Source organism: Jatropha curcas, chromosome 6 (assembly GCF_041381405.1).
Source record: "Jatropha curcas cultivar XTBG-Jc1 chromosome 6, XTBG_Jcur_1.0, whole genome shotgun sequence".
NCBI lineage: Eukaryota > Viridiplantae > Streptophyta > Magnoliopsida > Malpighiales > Euphorbiaceae > Jatropha > Jatropha curcas.
Genome location: NC_143156.1, coordinates 5,039,156 through 5,062,628, shown reverse-complemented (window position 1 = coordinate 5,062,628; position 23,473 = coordinate 5,039,156). Strand labels below are relative to the sequence as shown.

The window sequence follows — 23,473 nt, the reverse complement described above, 5'->3', positions numbered from 1 at the left end:
AAGTAATATTGTGAGCAAGGAGGCAGTAATTTTTGTTTAGGCTTTGATTTAATTAATTTCCACAACCAATTAAATTTTAGTAATATTTAATATTTTGGCTGATATATATTTTCAATTTTTAATTAGGTTAAAAAATTGCTGAGAGCCTACTGTATGGAGTCACAATGGTTTAATGATGGCTCTGTGCCAATATTTGGTGAACATTTCTCACTGTCACTGTTGCAACCTCAAGCAGCTATGGAGTAGTTATAATAGTTTCGGTTTGATCTGGGGATTATGAGTTTAATTAAGGTTCAACCGAAATAGAACTGGAATTTGGTAGAATTGAGTTTATCTAATTATTTTGAATGAAATATTGATTTTGAAATTTATGCCGTGACGACTTGTTAGAATTATATTTAAAATTTTGGGCTTCAATCCTTTTTACAGGACAAAATATATAATAATGAATTAGATAAAGATAAGCCTCCATGAGAACTGAGAACTATTACTTGACAAGATTTTTATGTGAACTATTATATTTATATTTTTGTCGTTTCTTAAGAAAATCATTTAATTTATATAATTTATAATAAATTATTGAGTAAATTGACTATATTATTTTTATTCGTAATAAATTATTGAAAATTTTGAATTATAGCAATTAATTAATATTTGTGGATGGAGGAAGTAATTTAATAATCGTTTTTTAATTAAATACAACTTGTTAGCATTAATATAGCAATAATTGGAGCAAACAGTGTCTTTCTGTTTAGATAAGTAATGTTATTATTATTATTATTATTATTACTATTATTATTATTATTGTTATTTTTAACAAACAATTAATGTTAAGTTGGTGATTGGGAGTTGGTATTGTCTTATGTTGATGGATGTACGTAAATGGTTTTTATGTGGAATCATTACTTTGTTTAGATAAGTATTTTTCCTATTTATAATTGTAGCTAGTTAGGTTAATAATATATCTTAAATATTTGTAGAGTCTTTCTTTAATCTTGATTATGGTGAAGTTGCAAGATTAACAATAGTGATATGTTGTTTTTAGTATATATCTAAACCAAAGTTCAAGAATGTTCATTGGATAGAGTAAAAGATTTCTAAGTCAATGGTGGTGGGCAACGGTTTCTATACATTAGCTAGATTGATTTCTAACCGTACGTGGATGAATCAGAAACACTTGTATTACCTCTGCCTAATTTATTCAACAAATCCAATTCTTTGAAAGTTTTTGATACCTAGATGAGCAAGTTAAGACATTTGTGCGAATTTAAAAAAAAAATGATATAAACCACCAAGATATAAACAAAATAAAGAGACATCATTTCTTATTTTATTTCTCTTAAAGCTCATCTTGTTACCTAATCAATTAGGAGTATAATATATTTATTTATTTATTTATTAGGAGGTTTAATAGCTGAAATAACACGAATTCCTGCAATAGAGAAAATTTGAACTCGAGACCTCCTACTCCTCACATTATTGAAGACCAACCAAACCATTAAATGATTTGCTATTTAATATTATACTTAAATATTCTTTTACTGATCCAACCCATTATTTTTTAATTCAATTATAATTTCTTATTCAACCTTATGTTGTATTTTTGAAGAGGGAAGAGTTAAAATAAATGAGGACTTAAAAAATAAGGAGGTAAAATGATACTATTCATTTTATCTTTTTAATTATTTTACACTCTTTGTTTCAATCGATGTAAAATAAAGGTGTAAAGTATTCTAATTTTCTTTATCAAGTATGAATAGTAACTTTTCACCCATTATTTACTATCCTCACTCTATTTTGAGAGGAAAATTGTAAGATATAAAATAAATTTATTTTACACTATACTTAATATTTTTACCTAAAAAAAACAAGGTAATTTGAAAATTTCAGACATTTTCGGTCTCTATTTTAGATCCATTCAAACAAAGCATCAAACAAATAATTAATTCCCATACCAAATCTAATAAGTACAAATTAATGATATCATTTTGTCAACAGTGGTGGGCAATGGTTTCTATAAATTAGCTAGATTGATTTCTAACCATAGATGAATTAGAAACACTTGTAGTACATTTATCTTCCTCTTCAAAAAAAAGAAAAAAAAAAAAAAGGAAATGCAAACCCATTTACAACCAAAAGCTGAGCAAAATGTGTGTCGTTGTGTGCCTAATTTCCCTCCTACCTTGTGGGGATATAATAGCTTTGCTTCCTTCTCCTTCCCAAATTCGGTAACTCTCTCTTTAGCTTTGATGAGATTCTTAATTTTCTTTTACTGTTTATTATTTCCTGTTATGGTTTTAAATGTCATAATAGCCAAAAAAAATTCAAATATTTTTTAGAAGTTAATGTTTCATTATATTTTTAATTTTAACTTTAGGCCATGTATACAAATTTCACTATTTGATTTGTGTTGATACGAGAAAAAAAGAATTATTTCTTGCCAAATAGCATAAAAAATTTTAATTATTTGCTTATATTTTGCTCAATATGTTACATTCAACATCTTAAATTGAACACTTTTCTTGCACAGGAATATGAATTGTACACTAAAAAGGTAGAGTCGCTTAAAGAAAAGGTAAGATGCATATTAATGGATTCTATGAAGAATCTAATCCAAAATATTGAAGTTATCAGTACGTTATGTCGTCTTGGTGTATCGTATCATTTTGAGATGAAGATCGAAGAGTAGTTAAGTCATGCTTTTAATGTTGTTTCCAATTTTCTTGATGATAATGACTGTGATCTCTATAATATAGCACTTCTTTTTCGAGTTTTAAGACAACATGGATACAAAATGTCATGCGGTAAGTGTCTGCTTATGATAGTAATTATTATGCTAAAGTAAATTTAGTCTATTTCTAAACGGAATTGATGGATTATTACTTCAATTGAATTAGATGTGTTCAATAAATTCAAAGACAAGGATGGAAAATTCAAGAAAGCTATAATTAATGATGTGAAGGGCATTCTTAGCTTATATGAAGCAAGTTTTGTGAGTGTGCATGGAGAAGATATTCTAGATGAAGCTCTTGCTTTTACAAAGCCAATCTTGGAGTCATTACTAGCTATGCAATCAATTCCTCACCATCTTGCACAACATATAAGAAATGCTCTCATCTTGCCCTTTCACAAAGGAGTACCAAGAGTTGAGGCCAGGCAATACATCTATTTTTACGAAGAAGATGAGTCTCGAAATGAAACCCTACTTGAGTTTGCAAAATTAGATTTTAATCGAGTACAATTACTACACAAGCAAGAGCTTGGTGAACTAGTAAGGTAAACTTTGTCCGTAATATGATATGATAAATTAATTTGACTACATCAATCTTGCAATTGACTACAATTATCTTGTATTTTATTAAAGCTCTATTCAGTAACAGCTTTTAACATAGTATATAATATTTTGAACTTAGTTAAAATACTATTCTTTTTATTTCAAGTACCAAGTAAAGAAACGTTTGTACTGTTTTATAGAGTTTGAAGAAGTGGATTATGAAATATTAATCCCTCCAACATTTAATGAAAAACTAATAAAATAACTACTAGGACAATCAATACCTATTAAAACAATTAATTTTAACTTACAAGAATTTCACTGCTTTAAGTGCTTTAACCACTTGATTTGTACATCCAAAATTTTATCCCTTTATATTTAAATCCTGACATTGTCTTTGAATATGATTGGCTTGTTTGCATTATGTTTAGGTGGTGGAAAGATTCCAATCTTCCAGGAAAATTGCCCTATGCAAGAGACAGAATTGTAGAGCTCTATTTCTGGGCATGTTCAATCCAATTCGAGCCTCATTTTGCTCTTCTAAGGTTGATGGTGACCAAATATTTATCAATGATATCATTGTCAGATGACACATACGATGCATATGCTTCAATGGAAGAAATCAATGCTTTTACAGATGCATTTGAGAGGTTTACAATCCCTTCTAATTACTGTCTTTCACATAATTATTTATGTCAAAACAAGTAGAGTTACTAGATATAAAATTATATAATATTATCAAATTAAATAAAACAATATTTTATAAATCATTTTTTTTTAATATTCAGGTGGAATATTGGTGCAGTTGATCAACTGCCAGATTACATGAAAGATTTATATAAGGCCTTTTTGGATCTTTTTGAGGAAACAAGTAACATTGGGAGCAAGGAAGGAAGGTCCTATTGTGCCTACTATACAAGGGAGGAAGTAAGATTTGTTTAGGCTTTGATTTAATTAATTAATTAATTTCTTACTCTTTCCACAATTAATTATGGCTGATATAATTATTTTAATTAGTTTAAAGAATTGTTGAGAGCCTACCGTATGGAGGCACAATGGTTTAATGATGGTTATGTGCCAACGTTTGGTGAGTATTTACCCAATGGTGCAACCTCAAGCAGCTACGGAGTAATTGCAGCTGTAAGTTTCATTGGAATGGAAAAGTTCGCAGGGTTTAAGGAATATGAATGGCTAAAAGCCAACCCAAAAATTGCTAATGCTAGCAAAATAATTGGTCGTTTGTTGAACGATATAGTATCCCATAAGGTATATTCTCATACTATACATTTTGTTGAATGACATAAAATTTATTCAGCAAAATTAGTTATTTCTCATAAAAAAATTAAAAATTAAATGATACAGGACTAACTTTTTATAAAAGTTAATTCAAATATTATGTTAGCAAACAATAAAAAAAAAATAGCCTTAAAGAAATTGTTGCCAAACACTAAAAATAGAAGAATTTCGAATAGAATACTTCTGTTTTTGGTTTCCTAATAACTTCAATCGCTTGCCCTCTTTAAGTTTTTGCGTAAAGTTTTACTTTCAATTTAAATTGTTGGCTTTGCCCCTGCTCCAAATAGGTTTGTATATTTACATAATCTCTAATTGCTTGTGTGTTTATCATTTGAAGGATGAGCAAAAGAGGGGAGACTGTGCTTCAAGTGTAGAGTGTTACACAAAAGAATATGGTGTTACTGAAGAAAAAGCAGTTGAAGAAATCTTGAAAATATGTGGAGATGCATGGAAAGATATTAATGAAGAATGCATGAGACCAACTTCTGTTTCAAGGCCTATCCTAGAATGTCTGCTCAACCTTGGTCGCGTTTCAGAGCTTGTTTATAAGTTTGATGATGCATATACTAACCCATCAAGTCTCAAAGACAAAGTCATCTCACTCTATCTCGAGCCACTTACCCTGTGAACATATGAAAGGTGAACATATGAGAAGTTGGAACGCACTTCTTAAATTTTACCATGTGGGTATTTTTACATTTACCATATAGTTTGAGCTCTACTTTCTTCTATTATTGTTGTAAAATTATGTAGTAACATTCAAGGAGGTTAGATATTGTACTATAAATAAATAATTGAATGAGATCATGATTTCAAATCCTGATGCTATAGTGCTTGTAGAATCTACATATGATATTTCTTTTCGAACTACAGGGAACTATAAGAAATTGTTTCCCTATAATCCTTCTATTTTTTTTTTTTTTTTTCAGTAATACCAATAGTTTATGAGGCTCTAATAAATGCCCTTATGTGCCACAGTTCATTTGACCATTTCTGTCACATGGTTAAATTTCTACTAATAAATTGTTCAGTGGCTTTGAAAGCTAAGAATAGCGGAATTCCATTCTCTACTGTGTACTTGGTGCTTACCAGAATTTGGAGAAACCACTTCAAAATTAGGTATGGTTTGCTTCTGGTCATTAGTGAACATATTCCCACAGGCCGGCCAGATGATTCCTTGAGTATCAAGGTTTCGGATGAGCCTCCAGTTAAATACTCACTCATCAGTGAGCTTTTTTAATGGTTTCTTCTTCAAAAATTCCAAGCTGGACACAGTTTTATGATAGATATTAAGCTGGAAAATATCAGAAAATTCCCTGACCAATGATTTGTAAGTAGTATCAATCAAATGGGAATCAACAAATTCTGGATCATCTCCATTTTCATATAAACATGAATCTATTTGTTGTAGCAACAATCCCTTGATGCTTCCGACCTTTCGGTTCCTGATCCCACAAGGGACAATCCAATTAAAGGGTGTCAAATCTGTAGTGACATTCAGTGCCAAACCATGATATGTTATCCACTGAGATACTTTAATCCCAATTGCAGCCACTTTCTCATCTCCTGAAGCAGAATGTTTAACAGAATTATACAAATATTGTTTAGAGTTCATGCTAGAGTAAGGGGATTAAGTAACACAAAAGAATCAAAAGTTAAGGATTAGGAGCACATACCAACCCAGACTCCAGTTAAACCCTCAACGCGGGAGGCCTCAATGGAGAAAGTTGAGGCAAGAACACGAATAACCACCTCCTCAAGCGCCCTGAGGTACCAATGGAGATCCATCTCGTGATTTCGGAGATTGATAATTGGGTACATAACTAGCTACATTTTAACATACATGCATTTCTAGTTAGGCAAAAGTACTACAGAGATGCAATATTAATATGCAATCTGTTGATTTCATGTATAACCAACTAGAGGTACATGGTCGTTAAAGGTCCAATATATTGCAACAGGAAAACTATTACAGGAAATATATTTTCTAAGAGCTTGCAGCATCAGAATAATGAACAATTCAATCTATGGTATAGCACAATCAATGGAACCATATAACAAAATACCTGGCCCGGCCCATGATAAGTAACTTCTCCTCCTCGTTCAGTTCGATAAACCTCAAAAGGCGCATCCTTTACATCAAAATTCAGGTACCCTACAGAACTACCTGTACCCAAGGTATACACAGGACGATGCTGTAAAACTATCAGTGTATCTGGGAATTCTTCATTCCTTTCAATCATTGCTTTTTTCTCCTTAACAATGTCTTTTTGCCAATTCCAAGCATCTCCATATGGCACTAGCGTTTTACACAAATCAAAAAGCTCACACCTGCAAAAGTACAAAGCTCAAAATATTTGGCTGGGTTGCAAGAGACATGTTTGTGAAAATGAGTTACAGAGAAAGAGCATCTTACTTTTTCCCATGTTGTCGGGTTATTGATGTAAAGTCAGATGCACTTTGATTTGGAACTTGGTTCAACATGACCACCTCACTTGAGTGAGGCCGGTACCTGTTTGTTGGCCATATTCGGGCGAACCCAAAACTTGAATGCGCTGCTGCAAAAATCATAACTTACCCTTTATAATTTCACTCGGATGATTCTACTTGTTCCATTCCCTGAACAAACAATTACTTCATAATTTCTTTAGAATTCTAGCCAACAACTCTCACATATAAAGGTCTCCATTTAACAATCACAAGTTGATTGTATTAAAGTATTAATATGATAATATCTTTCCACAGACAGATTATTTATAAACTAATGTGCTAAATTAAACATTTCTCATATCCAAGTTTAACCATGCTTTTTGTCGGACCCACATTACCAAAATTGCTAAGTGCTAGTTACGGGGCGTGATTGATACAAAGCTAAGCAGATTGGCTTGGAATAATAACGTTCAACTCAGGCCTTGAGCAACAACAAATCTACCGGATAACTTGAATCTATAATCATTTAGAAAGTAAGTGATAGACCATGAAAACTAAGAAGTCGTAACTCATAAGTGACCACAATATTTGTCAGAACTCAGAAAATAAACTATATTCTAACCATTGAGGAGCATTCTTATATATTTATATGTACCCGTAAAGCTTGCTTATTTTGGCATGCAAAAGATCTCAGTAAGGATTATGTACGTAACTAAAAGTCTAAAATTCTAAAAATCTCAAGTTCTAAACCTTTTTTCATTCTCATTTTTTATTTTTCTTTCATTTTGCTAGAGATAGCAATCTTATAACCATTATTCAACTCAAACCTGTGTATTATAGCATTTTAATTACATAAGCATATAGTTTCTTGCACATTATCATGACAATTTCACTAAGTAAATTAAACTCACCGTGACAATAGACAATTTGCTACTTAGCTAGTTAATTCATGAATATAACTCACTAAGCTTTTCTTTCCCCCTTTATACTTAATAGAAGAAACTGAACTATCAGTATATCAGTCATTTTGACAGCAAAGTTCAATGAATTCTTTAATCTTTCTTTACTAAAAGAGAGATGCAAATACTTTGAAAGAGTCAAATTAATTCCAAATGATTATACTAGCTCAATTCCTCAAAAAAAAAAAAAAAAAAAAAAAAAAAAAAAAAAATTCTAGCATAAAATGCCGAAATCATTGAAGAGAGACTTACCCAAGTTTAAATCGGAAGTCAAATTGCTGAAAATAAGAGACTTTTACAGATTTGCAAGGGAGCGTCAATGTTCACACGCGTCCCCTGCTTCTGTTGGCGCTCGGGTTCCAAGCTCCGATTTCAGATTGGCCTGCTGATGACTGTAGATGGAATAGCTCAACCTGGCTGCAACAGCAGCCACCACGAGTGGAGGAAGCAATGGAGATAGCAGAATAGAAATGAAGCCTCTGTCCTCCAATCGATAGTTTGTCGCACTTGTCAATGAAATCAACAGCTACTATGAGTATTCAGATCCAGCCACTATGAGTATTCAGATCCTGACTCATTGGTCCAATAGGGGCGATGAAATCGATAGGAATGAGGGGAAATTTTCTCTCTCTAATTTCAGGTGGTTTTATGTAGCTCCTCAGGCGTGTGCTAGCCTGATGAGCTATTTAATTTCGAAGTTAAAAAAAAAAAAAAAAAAAATTCTTCTTCTCAACAAATATATATAGAAATCATAACAAAATAAAACTATAAAAAAATAATTTTTATTTATTGCATTGACCCATTATTTGATATATAAATTTTATTATAGGACAATAGAAATCAAAAAATAAAAATAACCATGAGTGAGGGTTTAATGGTTAATTTGATATCGCAACTACCATAACTGATTTTGGGTCAAAAGTTTTTTTTTTATAAATTCTTATAAAAATTCTATTGTATCGGATTGGGTTTTATAATTAATTTTATAAATTCTTATAAAAAAAAAAAAAGATTATCGGATTATAAATTCTTATAAATGTAAAAACTGACTTAAAAAAAATTTAAATATTGGGTTTTTTAATTAATTTTCCAGGTCAATAAAATATGAAAAATTGTATCAAATGGATTAATAATAATTCCTTTTAGATTTCAAACTCTGCAATTTCCAATGACAACGCCAAAAATGAGTTCTAACATGTTGATTGCATGAAATTATTCACACTATACAGCAAAAAAGCTCAAAAATTTCAATTAACTTTGATCTAGTTAGTCTTCTCATATTCTGTAAGAGTGCGAGGAGTGAAAAGTTTTAATTTAAAATGGATAACTTGAAAATTCTTTCTTTAAAGAGACGTTAAGACCCTATATAGCAGTCTCGGCAGAAGATTAGGAGTGAGATCTCCTAATCCTGATTAGATTCTAAGTAAAAATATACTTTTAGTGTCTGAAAAATGGCCAGATCTTGTAAATTACAATTAGATACAAAATATGGATTCCATCACAAACTTATACACAATTGTATTAAGATACAGAAGATAAACAAGTACTGGATAAAGCTGTGATGTGAAAGTTTTGTTGTCAAAGCTAAAAGATACGTATCTTATACTTCAGATAACTGCAGTATTGACAACTAATTTTAGCCAAAAAAAAACCATTCTCTGTACCTAGTTCACAGCACAAAAAACCATTAGCCTGCATATCTTCTGACTGTTGAAGCTTCGTTATCGCGCACTTCCTGACTAGTTTCCTCTTCAGCCTGCAAGAAATGAGTTTCATAGTTATCAAGTATATTAAGAAATGTTGGAGAGTATCTGATACTATTGTCAAGCTTCCAGGTGAGAGTTTAAGAATTGTTTATATCTCTAACAAAAGATCAGGTAATGCAGAACCAAAGCACAAAGTGAAAGTAGCTTACCTGCAAAAATGAGGCCTGAAAAGAGCTATACATATAGTTCAAGCAGAAGAGCTGCTTTCTGCAATGGATTTTCTCTTCCTGAACCTAGGTGATCCAATGTGTTTATGTGGAACGTGTGCTATTTTAGGCCAATCCTCTCCGATTCCTTCCTTGCTTCGTTCTTCGAGACGAGGACAATCTTGGATACAAAGATACTGGAGAGCACTGAAGCCAAAACTTTCTGGCAAACACTTCAAATTATGACAGTCTGAAATTGTCAAAGATCTGAGTGAAGTGAGGTTCCTAAACCACTCCGGTAAAGCTGTCAAACCTGGACAGCTATGAATTTCCAAGCAAAGTAATGTGGTGACATATTGAAGCTCCTCCGGTAGAGTTGAAAACAAAGGACAACTTAACATAGTCAAACTTCGAAGAGCAGAGAGGTGCTGCAGACCTTCTGGTAAAGAACCAAGACTTGGACAATACATAATGGTTAACTGTTCAAGAGATGTTAAATGCTCCAAGCTTGAGGAAAGAGAAATCAACTTACTGCAGTTTTCGATGGACAAAATATGAAGTGAAGTTAAACCTCCAAGTCCATTGTCTGGCAAAGAAATTATATTATGACATTCACAAATCTCCAAGCACTCTAAAGCTTTCAGGTTCTTCAAACTTTGTGGCAAAGATGTCAGCTCTTCGCACCAGCGAATGGTCAATGTTTTTAAAGAAATTAGACTTCCCAACTCAGATGGTAGTGAATGAAGTTTGGTACAAGATATAATCTCCAGAGATGTCAAAAGGGTATTCTCAACAAGAAAACTTCTAGGAAGAGAGCAAAGTTCTGGAATTTTTTCTATAGCAAGGATTGACAAGGAAGGTAGATTTTCATTGGAAAATATTGTTTGGCTGCAGTCTCGCAGCTCCAAATGTTGAAGAGATCGAAACGATGGCATCTTAGCTAATCTGGGGCAGTTATTGACAATCAATTTTCTTAATTTAGGGAATGTCTGTCCATCATTTACAATTGACCACTCTTCCAAATTTGGAAAACCTTTAATGGTCAATTCTTCAAGCTCTGGAAATGGTGTATGCATGCCTTCACCATAGAACTCCAAACCAATGCCTTTCACACCATCCATTCCACAGAAAGAGACCATCTTGAGAAATGAAAGATTCCCAAGTGTAGGAAGGCATTCACATTTTTTACAATTACTCAAATTAACCATAATTAGATTTGGAAGCAACCAATTTGGAAATTTGATTCCTGGATATCCTTCTATATGTAGTTCTTCCAGATTATGGTGAGGTTGTAGTGCTTCAAGAATGTCTTCCACTGCATCAATTCTATCGTATAGTTGACCATCATTCTCACACCAATATAGTCCCAATGACTTTAGGTTTTCCTTTAATCTCATGTTAGCTGATTCTGCATCAGCTCTTGTTTTAACATTCTGCAAGTGCTTAATTTTCAGCTCTCCATGAAGATCTAAATCTTTCAAGCAAAGTATGCCAGAACTTTTCCTCAAAATATGTATCGGTAATGTTCGAAGCCCTTGTGGGAGAATATCTGGCATTAATGCTAAAGCTTGACATTCAGTAATGATTAGATGTCTTAGATTAGCACTTGGTAACCTTATTGTTCAAGATAACAGCAACCATGTAGGTTAAGAGATTGCAAAGAATACAGGTACCTTATAGTTTGTGGCAAAATTCTGATAAATGTGTAAGACAGGTCAAGATACTTCAAACAAAACAAGCCACCTATAGACTCATCCAATTTTGTAAGGCCACTGCTGTTCAAATCTAGCACAAGCAAGTATCTGAAATGTAAGAACAATTTTTTTGGAACTTCCTGCGAGTCTCCTCCCACTCTTAACATGAGTGTTCTCAGATGTTCTGCTTCATATAAGGCTTCTGGAATTGAAAATGATCCGAATTTAGATACAATGGACGAATGACGCACTTGGGCCAGATTGTTTGATGCAGGACATTTCTCAAGTATCAAAAATTCTTTCCCTGCAACATACCGTGCCAAATCATGAATTATATCATGCATCTTGTATCTATTGTCACATTTCTCTGCCTTCTGAAAGAAACAAATCCACACCAAGTCATTGAAGTAGTGATTTCCAATATCTTCTGCTGGTTCATCTCCTTCCTGCAAAATGAATCCTTCTGCAATCCATAGATGGATTAACTTCTCCTTCTTGATTTCATAGTTCTTAGGAAAAATAGAGCAAAAAGCAAAGCAACGTTTGAGATGTGATGGTAGATGGCGATAGCTTAACATCAAGGAAGGTAAAATTCCACCATGATCTACATTTGAACTCCAAAGTTCACTACTTGCCACTAACAGCCACTCTCTTTCATCTCTTTTGAACCGCATTAAGCTTCCCAAAGTTTTTGCAGCTAATGGCAAACCTCCACATTTTTTGACAATTTGCTTTCCAATAGGCAAAAGATTTGGATAATTTTCCTCTTCTCCTACTCGAAATGCTCGTTGCCTGAATAAAGTCCAAGAATCTTCCTCATCCAAAACCTCCAAATAGTAAGGAAAAGTTGGGGAGTCCATTATCATTCCTACCTTTATACTCCGAGTAGTGATTATGATTTTGCTTCCAACATCACCCCCTCTAAACAAAGGCCTTAGTTTTTCCCAGTCATCCAGATCTTCAGTCCAAACATCATCTAACACAATCAGACATCTTTTCTTATGCAACAAATCCAATAGCTTAGACTGAATTACATCCATCTCTATGAATTTGCACCTTTCCTTCGTAGCAGATTCGATAATTGCTTTCATTATCCTCTTCACATCAAAATTTTCAGAAACAAAAACCCAAGTTTTAACATCAAAATGTTGTGTTGCTATCTCATCATTATATGCCAATTGAGCAAGGGTTGTCTTGCCTATGCCTCCAATACCGATTATTGGTATAACAGCTGGGTATCCTTCTAGGTTGGCTACACGAGATAATAACAATTGAACGATCTTTTCTTTATCTTCTTCCCTTCCATGACCTTCTGATTCAACAACGAATGAGCTAGTTTCTCTTCTACCATATTTCCTATCATTAGCACTATCCTCTCTCGAATTTAGATTAAGCCCTTCTTTCAAATAAAAGTTAAGTCCCTCCATGGCAATCATTTCAAAAACATGAATTGCTTTTCTGACCTTGCTTGAATTTACTGATGTGGATATGCAACCAGGCACTCCAGGAACACCAAGAGAAGCTCTAGCAGTAAAATCATTCAGTAGATCCTCGGCATCAGAAGCTGCACTCTTGACCCTTGACAACCAAACCCTAACAGCTTTTCTGGTTACTTGTTGCTCTTCTGCATCTTCAAGAATAGCTTGAACCATTAACAAGGATTGTTGTAGCCTTTTGAGGTTGTCCTTGAGATCCCACATATCAGCAAGTTTCTGCAGCACCGGAGATGCTACTCTGTCAAAGATCACCTGTAGAAGTGGAGATAGCACTATCTCTTCCATTTCTTGCTGTTATGTGAATTGTATTTGTGAAGAAGAAAGATACAAAATTTTTCTGGTTTGATGAACTTTGGCAGGTGTTAGCAGACTTTTAACTCATGATTCGACATCAAAGTCTTCATTTGCAATAATTAAGGTCTTTGAGGATGAAAACTTTGGCATGTGGATCCCACATGTAATTTTATGTGATTTTTAGTCTAAAAAACCTCTGTTTTGCAATGTAATTCTTTTTTGTTTTTTTTTTTTTTTTGGCAATACATTTTCAAACCAAAGAATTTTAGGAAATTAAATAATTATAAGAAAAAAATTAATATCATTAGAAACTATTGTTCTGCAAACACTGAGGGGATAAAGCAGAATACCAGTTTACCTCAGTAAGTGTGAGTGAGGTGCATGAGGAGCCAGGGGAACAGGCAGAAAAGAAAAGAATAAATTATGGAGTATGGAAATGATAGAAATTCTACAAGAATGAAGAACAATGTTGAGACAGAGTAATTTGTTTCAAAAAAAAAAAAAGGTGCCGCTTTCATTGCCAATAATATCAACAATATACATGGTGTGGTTTTTGAAAAATTGAAAAATTGTATAAAGCATTACAGTTCTAGTAAAAGAACTAATCCATCTAACTTTTTCACAAAGCTTTAGCTTCTTGTTTTCCCCTAATGTTAGCACAAGCAAGAAAATTAACCAGTTTCTAAATCCTTGAATCAGCTTCATCAAATCTACAGAACAAATATTCGTGCGAGATGAACTCTGTACTCTCAAGGCTCCTCAGCAGTTGTCAATATCATATTTTCCTCCACTGCAACATCATCAGTTTTGGCCAAAAAACCATTGTCTGCATTTAGTTCACAATACAAGACACCCTTTGCCTGCATATCCTCTGATTGTTTGAGCTCACTATTATGGATTGCAGTGTTAGCTTCCTCTTGAGACTGTGAAACATGACTTCCATCCATCTGCTTTCTTCTTGATAATTTGTCTTCAGATGATGTTGGTAGAATGGGTTCTTGGGCCACAAGTGAGTCATCAACTCTCACCTTAAATAAGAAAATTTAATAATCGATTCAGTAACTGATCCAAAATTAACAAATAGTTTAAGTTAAATGATTAACTGAAGATCAGGCTACACAGAAACACGATTTAAGTTGCTAAGTTAGAATGTTTCAGTCAGGTTTGACATTATTGGGCCAGAATTTGGAAAAATCCTTTTTTTTTTTTTTTTTTTTTTTTTGTTATAGTAGACAATGGATTTTTGCAATTTGCATTTATGGGCAAAGGTTGATTTTGAAGAAGCTCATATCTGAAGTTTTTGCAAATAGCTAGATTGATCATGTTGCTAAAACATCCTCTCAGCATAAAATTTTTTTAGTTTTAGCATATATTTACAGCTATGCACAATAACAATGCCGAACACACTTAGAATTCTATACCTGCAATGGTTTCATAATATCGAATTCTCGATCATCATTTTTTCTTAGAGCTTCTTGAGCTTGTGACTCCATGGAGTCTCGGATAAGCTGACCGAAAAGGTCTACATCATCAGACATCACTCCAAGATTTTTCAAAAGCTTAGAGCCAAGCTGTAAACTTGTCTGCATAAATGAAGAGAAAAACTCAATCAGGTTGAGCAATCAAGTTAATGGAGATCTCCCAAGTAACAAAACTAAGCCAAGTTAAAGGACAGAATTTATTGTACCTCTGTGCTTTCTAGAATAGCATCTGTTGCTCCTGCTTTCTTCAGATCTAAAAGATGCTTCAGATCTTGAGCTCTAGCATAAATTGGGATCTGTGAAGTAGAATAGCACCGAGGAGAAGAAGAAAGAAATTAGAAAAGGAAAAAGCAGTGGGCAGCTTCGTCAAGGCTTTATATACTTCTTCTAATAAATTTTGCTACTTCTAACTGTTGAGAATGTGGGCCCTAGGAGCAAATTAATCAAATCAAATTCAATTATATATCTAATATTGAGCTTATAACGAGTTAGGCTTATCTTTAACACAAAATGGCCTAAACCTTTTTGGTTGGTTCACCCTTCACATTATATGACCATTTTATTTAGTTGTATTCATCCGATGTGGGATTACCCACATACTCCAACACTAACAATTATAAAAGGAAGAATTGTTCTACTTTCACTAGCCCAAATTTATTATTCCTTACTTCTTGCAGCATTCTATGCAGATGTGCTAATTATTTTTTGTTGTGTTTGTCATACAGATAAGTGCAACTGCAAATAGAGCGAGAGAGACAGAAAGTTACTGCAGGGAAAGCAAGTCGAAGCCTTTGAACAGCCTCAGTCGTCCTCTTCCTCCCAGTATACATGATCATAAAAGCCTTCGGAGAAGATATACCAGCAGTTTGTAATACTGCCGGACGTGATCCATCCCCATACAGGATAGGAAAACCAAGTTTCCGAGATGCCTGTGAATGTAATGTAAGTTAATTTATTCATCATAACTAAATCCCCTTGGGAAAAATGAATTCCAAAACTTAAGAAGATTCAATATCAGAACATGGTGTAGAGAGCAATGCATGTGTAACATATTAGTTACAACATTCACCTTTCTAGAGTCATGCAGGCTACCAAAATGTACACATGATTTTTCTTCACTAGCTTCCCCACCTCAGATGCAAGGCACTGAACAGTCATGATGTCGGAGGTGTTTCCTCATCATAGACAATTGGTGCCTTGAAGCCTTTAGGAAAAGGTTTAGCATGTGCTTTTTCCATAACTGAAGATTTTGGTGACATTTTTTATATTGGTAATTACAATCAAATAGAGGTTGAATAACATGCCAGACAAATATATCATATATTGAGAGATTCGTGAGGGTTATGAAATATGAAAGCAACATAATTTAATCACATTTTTCATTACTTGATTGTCAGATTTACATCAATATAATGCCAACATATTCAAGTTGCTCTTGAAATTGAATGAAACTAATTTTTGATGATAAAAGTAATTGAATAATCTCGAAGAACGTAAATTAAGTTTAGAAGTGACCTTCACCACAGAAGGGTTCAAATCAAAAGCAACATAAGGCCATCCAACCACTTCTCCATCTACTCCAGCAACTAATGGAGCAGTCAAGAAATTGGCTAAGACCTACACGTAGAAAAATGAAAACGTGAGAACCTATGATCTATCAAATTGATATTCGTGTTCAAAAAAGATAACATACCTGACCCATTTGTCGAAATCCAATAATTACAACAGGTTCACTAGCTTCAAAGTTCACCATCTCAGCAGCTTCCTAGAAAACCAAGATTTGAGGCATAGGAAGTGGAAGTATCAGAAATAAACATTATAAATTTATTTAAAAAAAAAAAAAAAAAGACTGTTACAAGCAACTCTGATGGTATACATTATGACACATTAACCTTCTCTTTCACACCATTTATACATTTTCTGAGATACAAAAATCATATAATACAATACTGTCTCATGTGTGCCCAAAAATTTCATTGCCTAAGAACTTGGTACAACCATGTTAGGTGCCAAGTATATTTAAACCCAAACTACAGAAAGCAAAGTAGAAACATACATCTTCTGTGTCAAATTTTTCTTCAATGAAATCAGCAGCTCTTCTTCCAACTTCATTAAGCAATGGGGTTAATGCCATTGACAAAACAACCACAATTATGAGCAGTTTGTTAAGCTCAAGTGGCAGCACACCAAGACTGCTTCCAAGTAGATAAAAACAAAATATCATGTGAGCAGAAACTAATGTAGAATGTTAAATTACAACATGGCTGCAACACTATCAAAGCCTGCTTCCTACCTGTTTGCTAGAGAAAAAACAACAAATGCAAACTCGCCTCCTTGAGATAGTAGAAATCCTATTCTAACACTTTCTTGCAGGGTAAGTCCAACACGGGGACCTATGGCACTTATAATCATTGTCTTGATGATGATTAAACCTGCCAAGAGTGAAAGTACATTTGGCCACTCTCGGATAAGGAGCTGTATAGGGATTAAAAAAAAAAATTGTCATAAAGGAAATACAATCTAGAATTATTAGCAAAATGCTGTTTTATCAATGAGACATTAGAATGTCATGCCCAAAGAGCAAAATGTACCTCCATATCAATGGAAGTCCCTGTAGTCACAAAAAATAACCCAAGAAGTAAGCCTCTAAATGGCCTTATATCCGCTTCAATCTGTGTTCGGAAATTTGTTTCTGCTAACAATGCCCCAGCTAAAAATGCTCCAAGCTGCATGATGAAATCAGTTCAGTAATTGCAGAATTGAAAAATAATCAATTTATCAATGGAAGAGGTGTTCATTCAAACCGTATCACTGAAGCCCAACTTCTGCGTGATAAGCGAAGTCCCAGTAACTGTTAGCAGACAGAGAGCAACAAAGGCCTCCGAGCTCCTTGCTTCGGCAACAACCTGAGTAACTTGATTTAGTGCCCGCAACAACATTATGGGCATGCATCTATGACTCTGAAGCTATTCTAAAATAATTTTAATAGATAAAATGTGAACACCTCAAAAACTCGTCTCAGAATGTATTTTCCCGCCAGAGAAAGCAAGCCCAATCCACCTAAAGCCTTTAAACTTTCTTGAGCCAGCATTGGCCAGATACTGTCCTCGACCAGATTCTGCAAAATAATAAATAAATACAGAACAAAATAACGAAGGAGTTGTTGTGGGCGTAGGGAACATAACAGGAGTACGCAAGACATGATAATGGCATGATGCATCTGAAAATTTCACATCTCAAAATTAGAACTAGCCAAAACAAATTTCATAGAGAAAAATCAAGAAAATAAAATAAAAGTGGAGCGTCCGTCAAAACAAATCCAAAATACAAATGTCCCGTGTGGTAACTAATACATTGTTTTTCAGCATGACTTTTTTTTTTCATTGGCTAAGCATTCTTAGCCATATTAATACTCTAAAGCCATATATAAGTTTGACTCTTCAAATTGGATTTGAATAATTTCCAGGACTACTTATCCTTCCACAAATTTATTTGTTTGATTAAAAGACAACCATAAGGATAAAAGATAAGAAAATCGAAATGGTGCAACTTAAAGAGGAAGCTTCAACGTAGAAAGTGACGTAGAAATTGCATGCCCTCATGCAAGCATTAACCTGCAATGACAGTAAACCCAAGCATACAAAAAGGATGTATTTTTCTCAAGAAAAGAAAAAAGTGAGTCTTGCATACCTGGCTCTCTAGCACAGGAAGTATGACTAAGAGAGGAACAACAGCTATGTCCTGCAAATGTAAGGCAACAAGATTCCAAAAGGGTTATTGATATTTGATATCCATCTTTGATCTCTCTTTCACATGAAGACCAAGAAATATCCACAAGGGGAAGAAATAAGAAGACAATAGGAAAATTTGGACGCTATCACATAGCCCTAAGCAGGGCAAATAGAAATCTCAACTGTACATTATTAATTTAATGGTGAAAGACAAGTTCAGAGTTAGTGAGAATACTACCTGCAGGAGAAGAATTCCCAATGTTGCAGAGCCAAATCTTGTTGGGAGCTCACCTTTCTCTGCAAGAAGCTACATACTATGCTTGATAAGCTCTTGCATGCTCTATCCAATTGCAATAGATAAAAAATAGATCCATATTTTATAAATAAAAAAAATCCAAACTAAGTTTTTGACTATTTCAAACTTGCTAGGAATTTCCTTAACAAAAACAACAACAGCAGGACATGTAAAATCTTTGAGAAAAGCAAAGCTGTTATTGATGGACAGAGAAGATACTCAACCCCACTAAGTTTTTATCCCAATCTAATCCAGTTATATTTTAAAATTATTAACAATAACGCGTATTTTGCAATAACTGAAAGTAATATCGTTCCTTTGTACTAAAGGCATTATGAATCCAAAGCCCACATTTATAGGCTGCGGAATGGGAGAACATTTAGTATCAATTTACAGTTTTACACCCAGAACCCCAAGAGTAACTTCCGCCCCAGAATTTCTTTTCTTGGAACTCTAGTTATTTTTTAACCTCCTGAAGTTATGGATATTGGACACTCTTCCAACCATTTCTTGCGAGATATTTGTCTTCAATCATCATAGATTATCCTAAACCAGAGATCAACACTTACATTTCACTCTTTTCTTTTATTCAGTTGGTCTGAAGTGTTGTCAGTTCTTTGAGAACAATAAGCAATGTACTTTTTATGTTATGAAAACAAAAACCTAACATTTCAGAACTCTAATCCTCGACTTCATTCTGACACCTCTTAAACAGTTGTACATGTAAAATACAAGTAGATAGACCTTCAGTTTAGCTAGGGTAAACCACTTTCAAAGTTTAATGATGGTAACATCTAATATCTAACCCAACAAGCCAACTCCAGAAACATAACCATATTTGTTACACTAACAAACTATATGTAACAATATACAATTAAGTACCTGCAGAACAAAAGCCGAAGACGACAGAGAAAGGGCAGCACCTATAACAACGGCCTCATCAATGCTTCTGATGTTGACCTAGAATTCAATCAAAGGAGAAATCAAGAAGAACTATATTAAGGATTCAAAAAGAGTATATGCAACATAACTTTAAACACAAGGCTTTCTACAGTAAGACTGCAATGCAAACACACCAATGCACAAATTTGGGGATTACATATAATGAAAAGGAACAAGAATGTCTGCGTAACAATAGAACTCACCAAATCCGGCCTGGAGTGGAAAAGAAATTGCAAAACTTTCGTTCCAATAGCCCCATTAGGTGGAAGTTCAAATGCTGTGAAAGCAAGAGTTGATAACACAACCTTCAAAAGCAGGGAGGAAAAAGTGAAGGGAAAAAAGAATAGTGTGACAAATAAATGGATTGACCCAATACTAGGAGATTAAATATTATAGTTCCCATTTTTATCAAACTCCTAAGTAGATGAAAAGAAAAACGCAAGCTAAATAAGTAAGATGCAACTTAAATAGATACCTTCAAATTAGATTTCTGAAATAACCAAGGTGTACTTAAATCCCTAAACAAAAACTAAAGAGAATTTTCATAAAAATCAAAACGACTCTATAGTTCCTTTATTCTTTTAGCTGCCAAGGTTACTTTTCATAGTCCTGCTAAATAACTAAAGATATACATGTACTGTCCCATGTTCAAGACTTCCTAATTATGTCACATCACAGAGTTTGAAGCTTATACCTGAGTCAATCCCATGCCAAAGGCAAATTTGGCAAGAGCTTTTAGACGCGCAAGTGAAAGCTCCAAGCCCATCTCAAACAGCTACAAAGACATATGTATTAGTCTAACTTGAATGCTTATATATCACTGTCAAAGTTTATGATGCATAAAGTCAAAAGTTATTAACTGATAGTGAAAACAAGAGAGACAAAGTTTAAGTTCATATCTAAAACTTAATTGCCAGAGATTATCTTTTTTTTTTTTTTCTTGACAAAAATTAGTTGCCAGAGATTATCTTTTGTCTGGAAAAAAAAAAAAAGTATTTTCATAGATTTTGCTTAAAATTCTTATAAAGAACTTTCATTTAGTAGTTTCAATAACCATTTGTAACACTATATATATACACTAACTATATATATATCTATATATATATATATATATATATATATATATATAGATATAATCATAAATGGATAAGAAAGTATGTTCAAAAACAACATCATGAGAATTGCAACAACATGGCTCTAGCAAGTGCTAGTAAATGATATTTTCTTCAATAATAATATTTTGAATTGCTATGAAAACTTCAGAGAACACCAATAGATATTATAACGTGAGAAGATGAAGATGGTAATGGACATCACAACTCCAACAGAAGAACGGCAATAGAAAAGGCATGTTAAGTGATTGTGCTTACCAAAAAAAGGATCCCCCATTCAGAAAGAACTTTGACATCTGTGAGATTTCTAATGAAACCAAATTGATTGAGAACAACCCCAGCAAAGAAGAAACCAAGTATCTGACAACAAGCAGCACGCATGATTATCATTAACAAATATATGCATACCATGTGCAGACTTGCACGCATATATGTACACATGTAAATACAAGTATGCATAAATTGTAAACAGCCAATTTTCCTCATGGCTAAATTGCCAATGTACCAGAATAAAAAGGTATCGTGAATTAGTTTGACATGCTTTTCAAGAAAGTAGCAGATCATATATATCTTTTTTGTGTATTTACATACTTCGTTGAAGTGCTCTTCGCAAAGTATGCAAATCTAACGAATGATTGAACATGATTATGCATTAATGCTATCACTCTTATCAAATTACCACAATGAATATATTAAAATGATCATATTTCAGAACATAAAAAAACTGTGAGCTAATGGTTCTTTTTTGGGTCATTTTAATAAATAGAAATGAAGATATCTTGCTGTTAACACCATTTACAAGAACAAAAATAAATGCTGGTAGTAAATTTTATGCAGAAATTAGAGGCCAAACTGTATGTAACTGAAAAGATTGGATTTAAATAAACAACTTTAAGCAAATAGGCTTTATTCTTACAGAGAAAAATTATGACTCACATCATCATTTCCATAAAGACATTCTCTAAGAAAAATTCATATGAACAATTTAAGCAAAGAAACAATTCAAGGCAATTTTCCATTAGAAAATGATAATGGGTTATTTTGAATTATCATTAGGCTCTACCCTTCTCCACTCTCTTCATTTGTATCTCTGCACACAATAGGTGCATGACAAGGATTTTTCAGCTAACCTTCTTCTGGTCTAACACACTTTCACAAACAAGTGCTCTTTACTCATGAATGCACAATTTCTTTCGAGTACTTGCATATGCATACTGCAGGTCATAAAATAATATCTATTTGCACAGTAAATCAAAAGGAGGAAAAGTTTAACAACAGACATAACAGACATTCAAGTATGATAATCTATTCTTACAGGACTTGCTCTAATGATTTTGAACATGGGAACAACCACAACAGTCACCGCCAAGAATGTCAAAGTATCCAATCCTAAATCATTAATGACATCAATAGCGCTAGCAACATCCCCAGATGCAGATGTTCGAGATCTTTCCAAACGGCCCAATCTGTGTTTTGGGAGATAGAATCCTCTCCAACCAGGCAATGGGGAAGTTAAGAAAGGTCGGCCTTCAGGTTCATTTTCCAAAAGAACAGAGCAATGACTTGTCCTGTGACTTAAGGCATAAATAGACATATGCATTGGCTGCCGCAGGGAATATGAAGTTCTAAAATAATGTACATAAAGATGTGATATATCACTAGAGAATGCCCTAACTGGGCATTTTTGTTTGAAAATATCATGTCCCTGCAGGGTAGTAAACAAATGAATTAGCGTCAGAATAACTATCTTTCTTCAGAATAACTGGACAACTTTACAGTGTGCAAGTTCATATACACAAAAGTCTAACTAACCTTCCAAAACATTAGATTCAAATGCATCAAATTACAGAAATCGCCAAAAAAAAAAAAAAAATGGAATTCCTCAACAGTCTAATTACCTTCAAACCAAAAGGAAATGAATTTATGAATTAAAAAAAAAAAATTTCAAGAAACTAACTTCATAAATTTTGAGCAGCTTGTTATCTTATTTCTTTCTTAACAAAGTTAGTAACTTTTAAATTACCAAGCCAATTCCAATGCTAAAATGAGAAACTAGTAAAAATTTTCAACAATATAGTAACTGAAAATTCAACAAACACTTCAAATATTTAACCCAGTGCATATAAAAGGACCCAAGATAATACCTTGGTAATATGCGAACAAGTGATTGAGTCCAGCATAGTAATAGAACTCATAAAATCAAGAATACAAGAGATGCTTGAAGCTCAAAATGCATTTGTTGCTTTCTCCAACAAAACCTTCAAAAGCATCCAAGACTAGATTTTTAAGCTCTGGATAATTTTTAAAGGCTTAGATGTTTGTAAGTAATGTAACATTTGTTAGGAACAAACGGAGACGGCCACAAAACTGGAGGCTTTTGATTTTGGCATTTTTCTTGAATTTGTGTCTGAGAATTAGTTTGGCGGTTGTGGAAGAGGAAATGGAAACGTCAAACGTTTATGCAAGCAACATTAGAACTTCAACGTCTACTGGTTCGTGGTTTGAACAAAAAGACAAAGCAAAAACTGAAAAGCTTATGTAATATCCACGTGGCAGA

General features: G+C 33.5%; 4 protein-coding genes across 7 annotated transcripts; 1 reads left to right on the top strand and 3 right to left on the bottom strand.

The window, feature by feature from the left end:
- Positions 1-2,069: 2,069 nt before the first annotated feature.
- Positions 2,070-5,226, top strand: LOC149495357 (putative terpene synthase 6). The gene is made up of 7 exons (XM_089722722.1): positions 2,070-2,228; positions 2,531-2,804; positions 2,898-3,276; positions 3,706-3,924; positions 4,063-4,201; positions 4,292-4,540; positions 4,908-5,226. The coding sequence occupies exons 2-7, from the start codon at positions 2,795-2,797 to the stop codon at positions 5,196-5,198; spliced, it is 1,287 nt and encodes a 428-aa protein (XP_089578848.1). The 5' UTR covers positions 2,070-2,228; positions 2,531-2,794; the 3' UTR covers positions 5,199-5,226.
- Positions 4,949-8,620, bottom strand: LOC105636003 (octanoyltransferase LIP2p, chloroplastic). Of its 4 annotated transcripts, XR_016321272.1 has the most exons (6): positions 8,212-8,619; positions 6,987-7,189; positions 6,637-6,901; positions 6,247-6,397; positions 5,660-6,136; positions 4,949-5,192 (listed from the first exon to the last, which is right to left on the bottom strand). XR_016321272.1 is itself a non-coding variant. In XM_037635201.2 (5 exons), exons 2-5 carry the CDS (start codon positions 7,139-7,141, stop codon positions 5,787-5,789), a joined length of 921 nt encoding a protein of 306 aa, XP_037491129.1. In that variant the 5' UTR covers positions 7,142-7,204; positions 8,212-8,620; the 3' UTR covers positions 5,378-5,786. The 4 variants fall into 4 exon arrangements, 3 of the variants coding, with proteins under 3 accessions (XP_037491129.1, XP_012074553.1, XP_012074555.1); XM_037635201.2 differs by lacking the exon at positions 4,949-5,192 and having other exon boundaries at positions 5,378-6,136; positions 6,987-7,204; positions 8,212-8,620; XM_012219163.4 differs by lacking the exon at positions 4,949-5,192 and having other exon boundaries at positions 5,378-6,136.
- Positions 8,621-9,475: 855 nt separating this feature from the next.
- On the bottom strand, positions 9,476-13,443 carry LOC105636045 (putative disease resistance protein RGA3). The gene is given in 3 exon segments (XM_089722723.1): positions 9,476-9,715; positions 9,875-11,483; positions 11,486-13,443. Coding segments are annotated over 2 exon segments (3,432 nt in total). The 5' UTR covers positions 13,347-13,443; the 3' UTR covers positions 9,476-9,715; positions 9,875-9,912.
- A 403-nt stretch (positions 13,444-13,846) lies between these two features.
- On the bottom strand, positions 13,847-23,412 carry KEA3 (K+ efflux antiporter 3). Its single transcript, XM_012219166.4, has 19 exons — positions 23,061-23,412; positions 22,232-22,621; positions 21,175-21,276; positions 20,499-20,579; positions 20,008-20,109; positions 19,745-19,822; positions 18,806-18,874; positions 18,527-18,577; positions 17,841-17,954; positions 17,641-17,742; positions 17,428-17,562; positions 17,130-17,311; positions 16,893-17,028; positions 16,530-16,601; positions 16,352-16,453; positions 15,604-15,765; positions 15,043-15,132; positions 14,777-14,938; positions 13,847-14,383 (listed from the first exon to the last, which is right to left on the bottom strand). The coding sequence occupies exons 1-19, from the start codon at positions 23,109-23,111 to the stop codon at positions 14,105-14,107; spliced, it is 2,460 nt and encodes an 819-aa protein (XP_012074556.3). The 5' UTR covers positions 23,112-23,412; the 3' UTR covers positions 13,847-14,104.
- Positions 23,413-23,473: the final 61 nt, after the last annotated feature.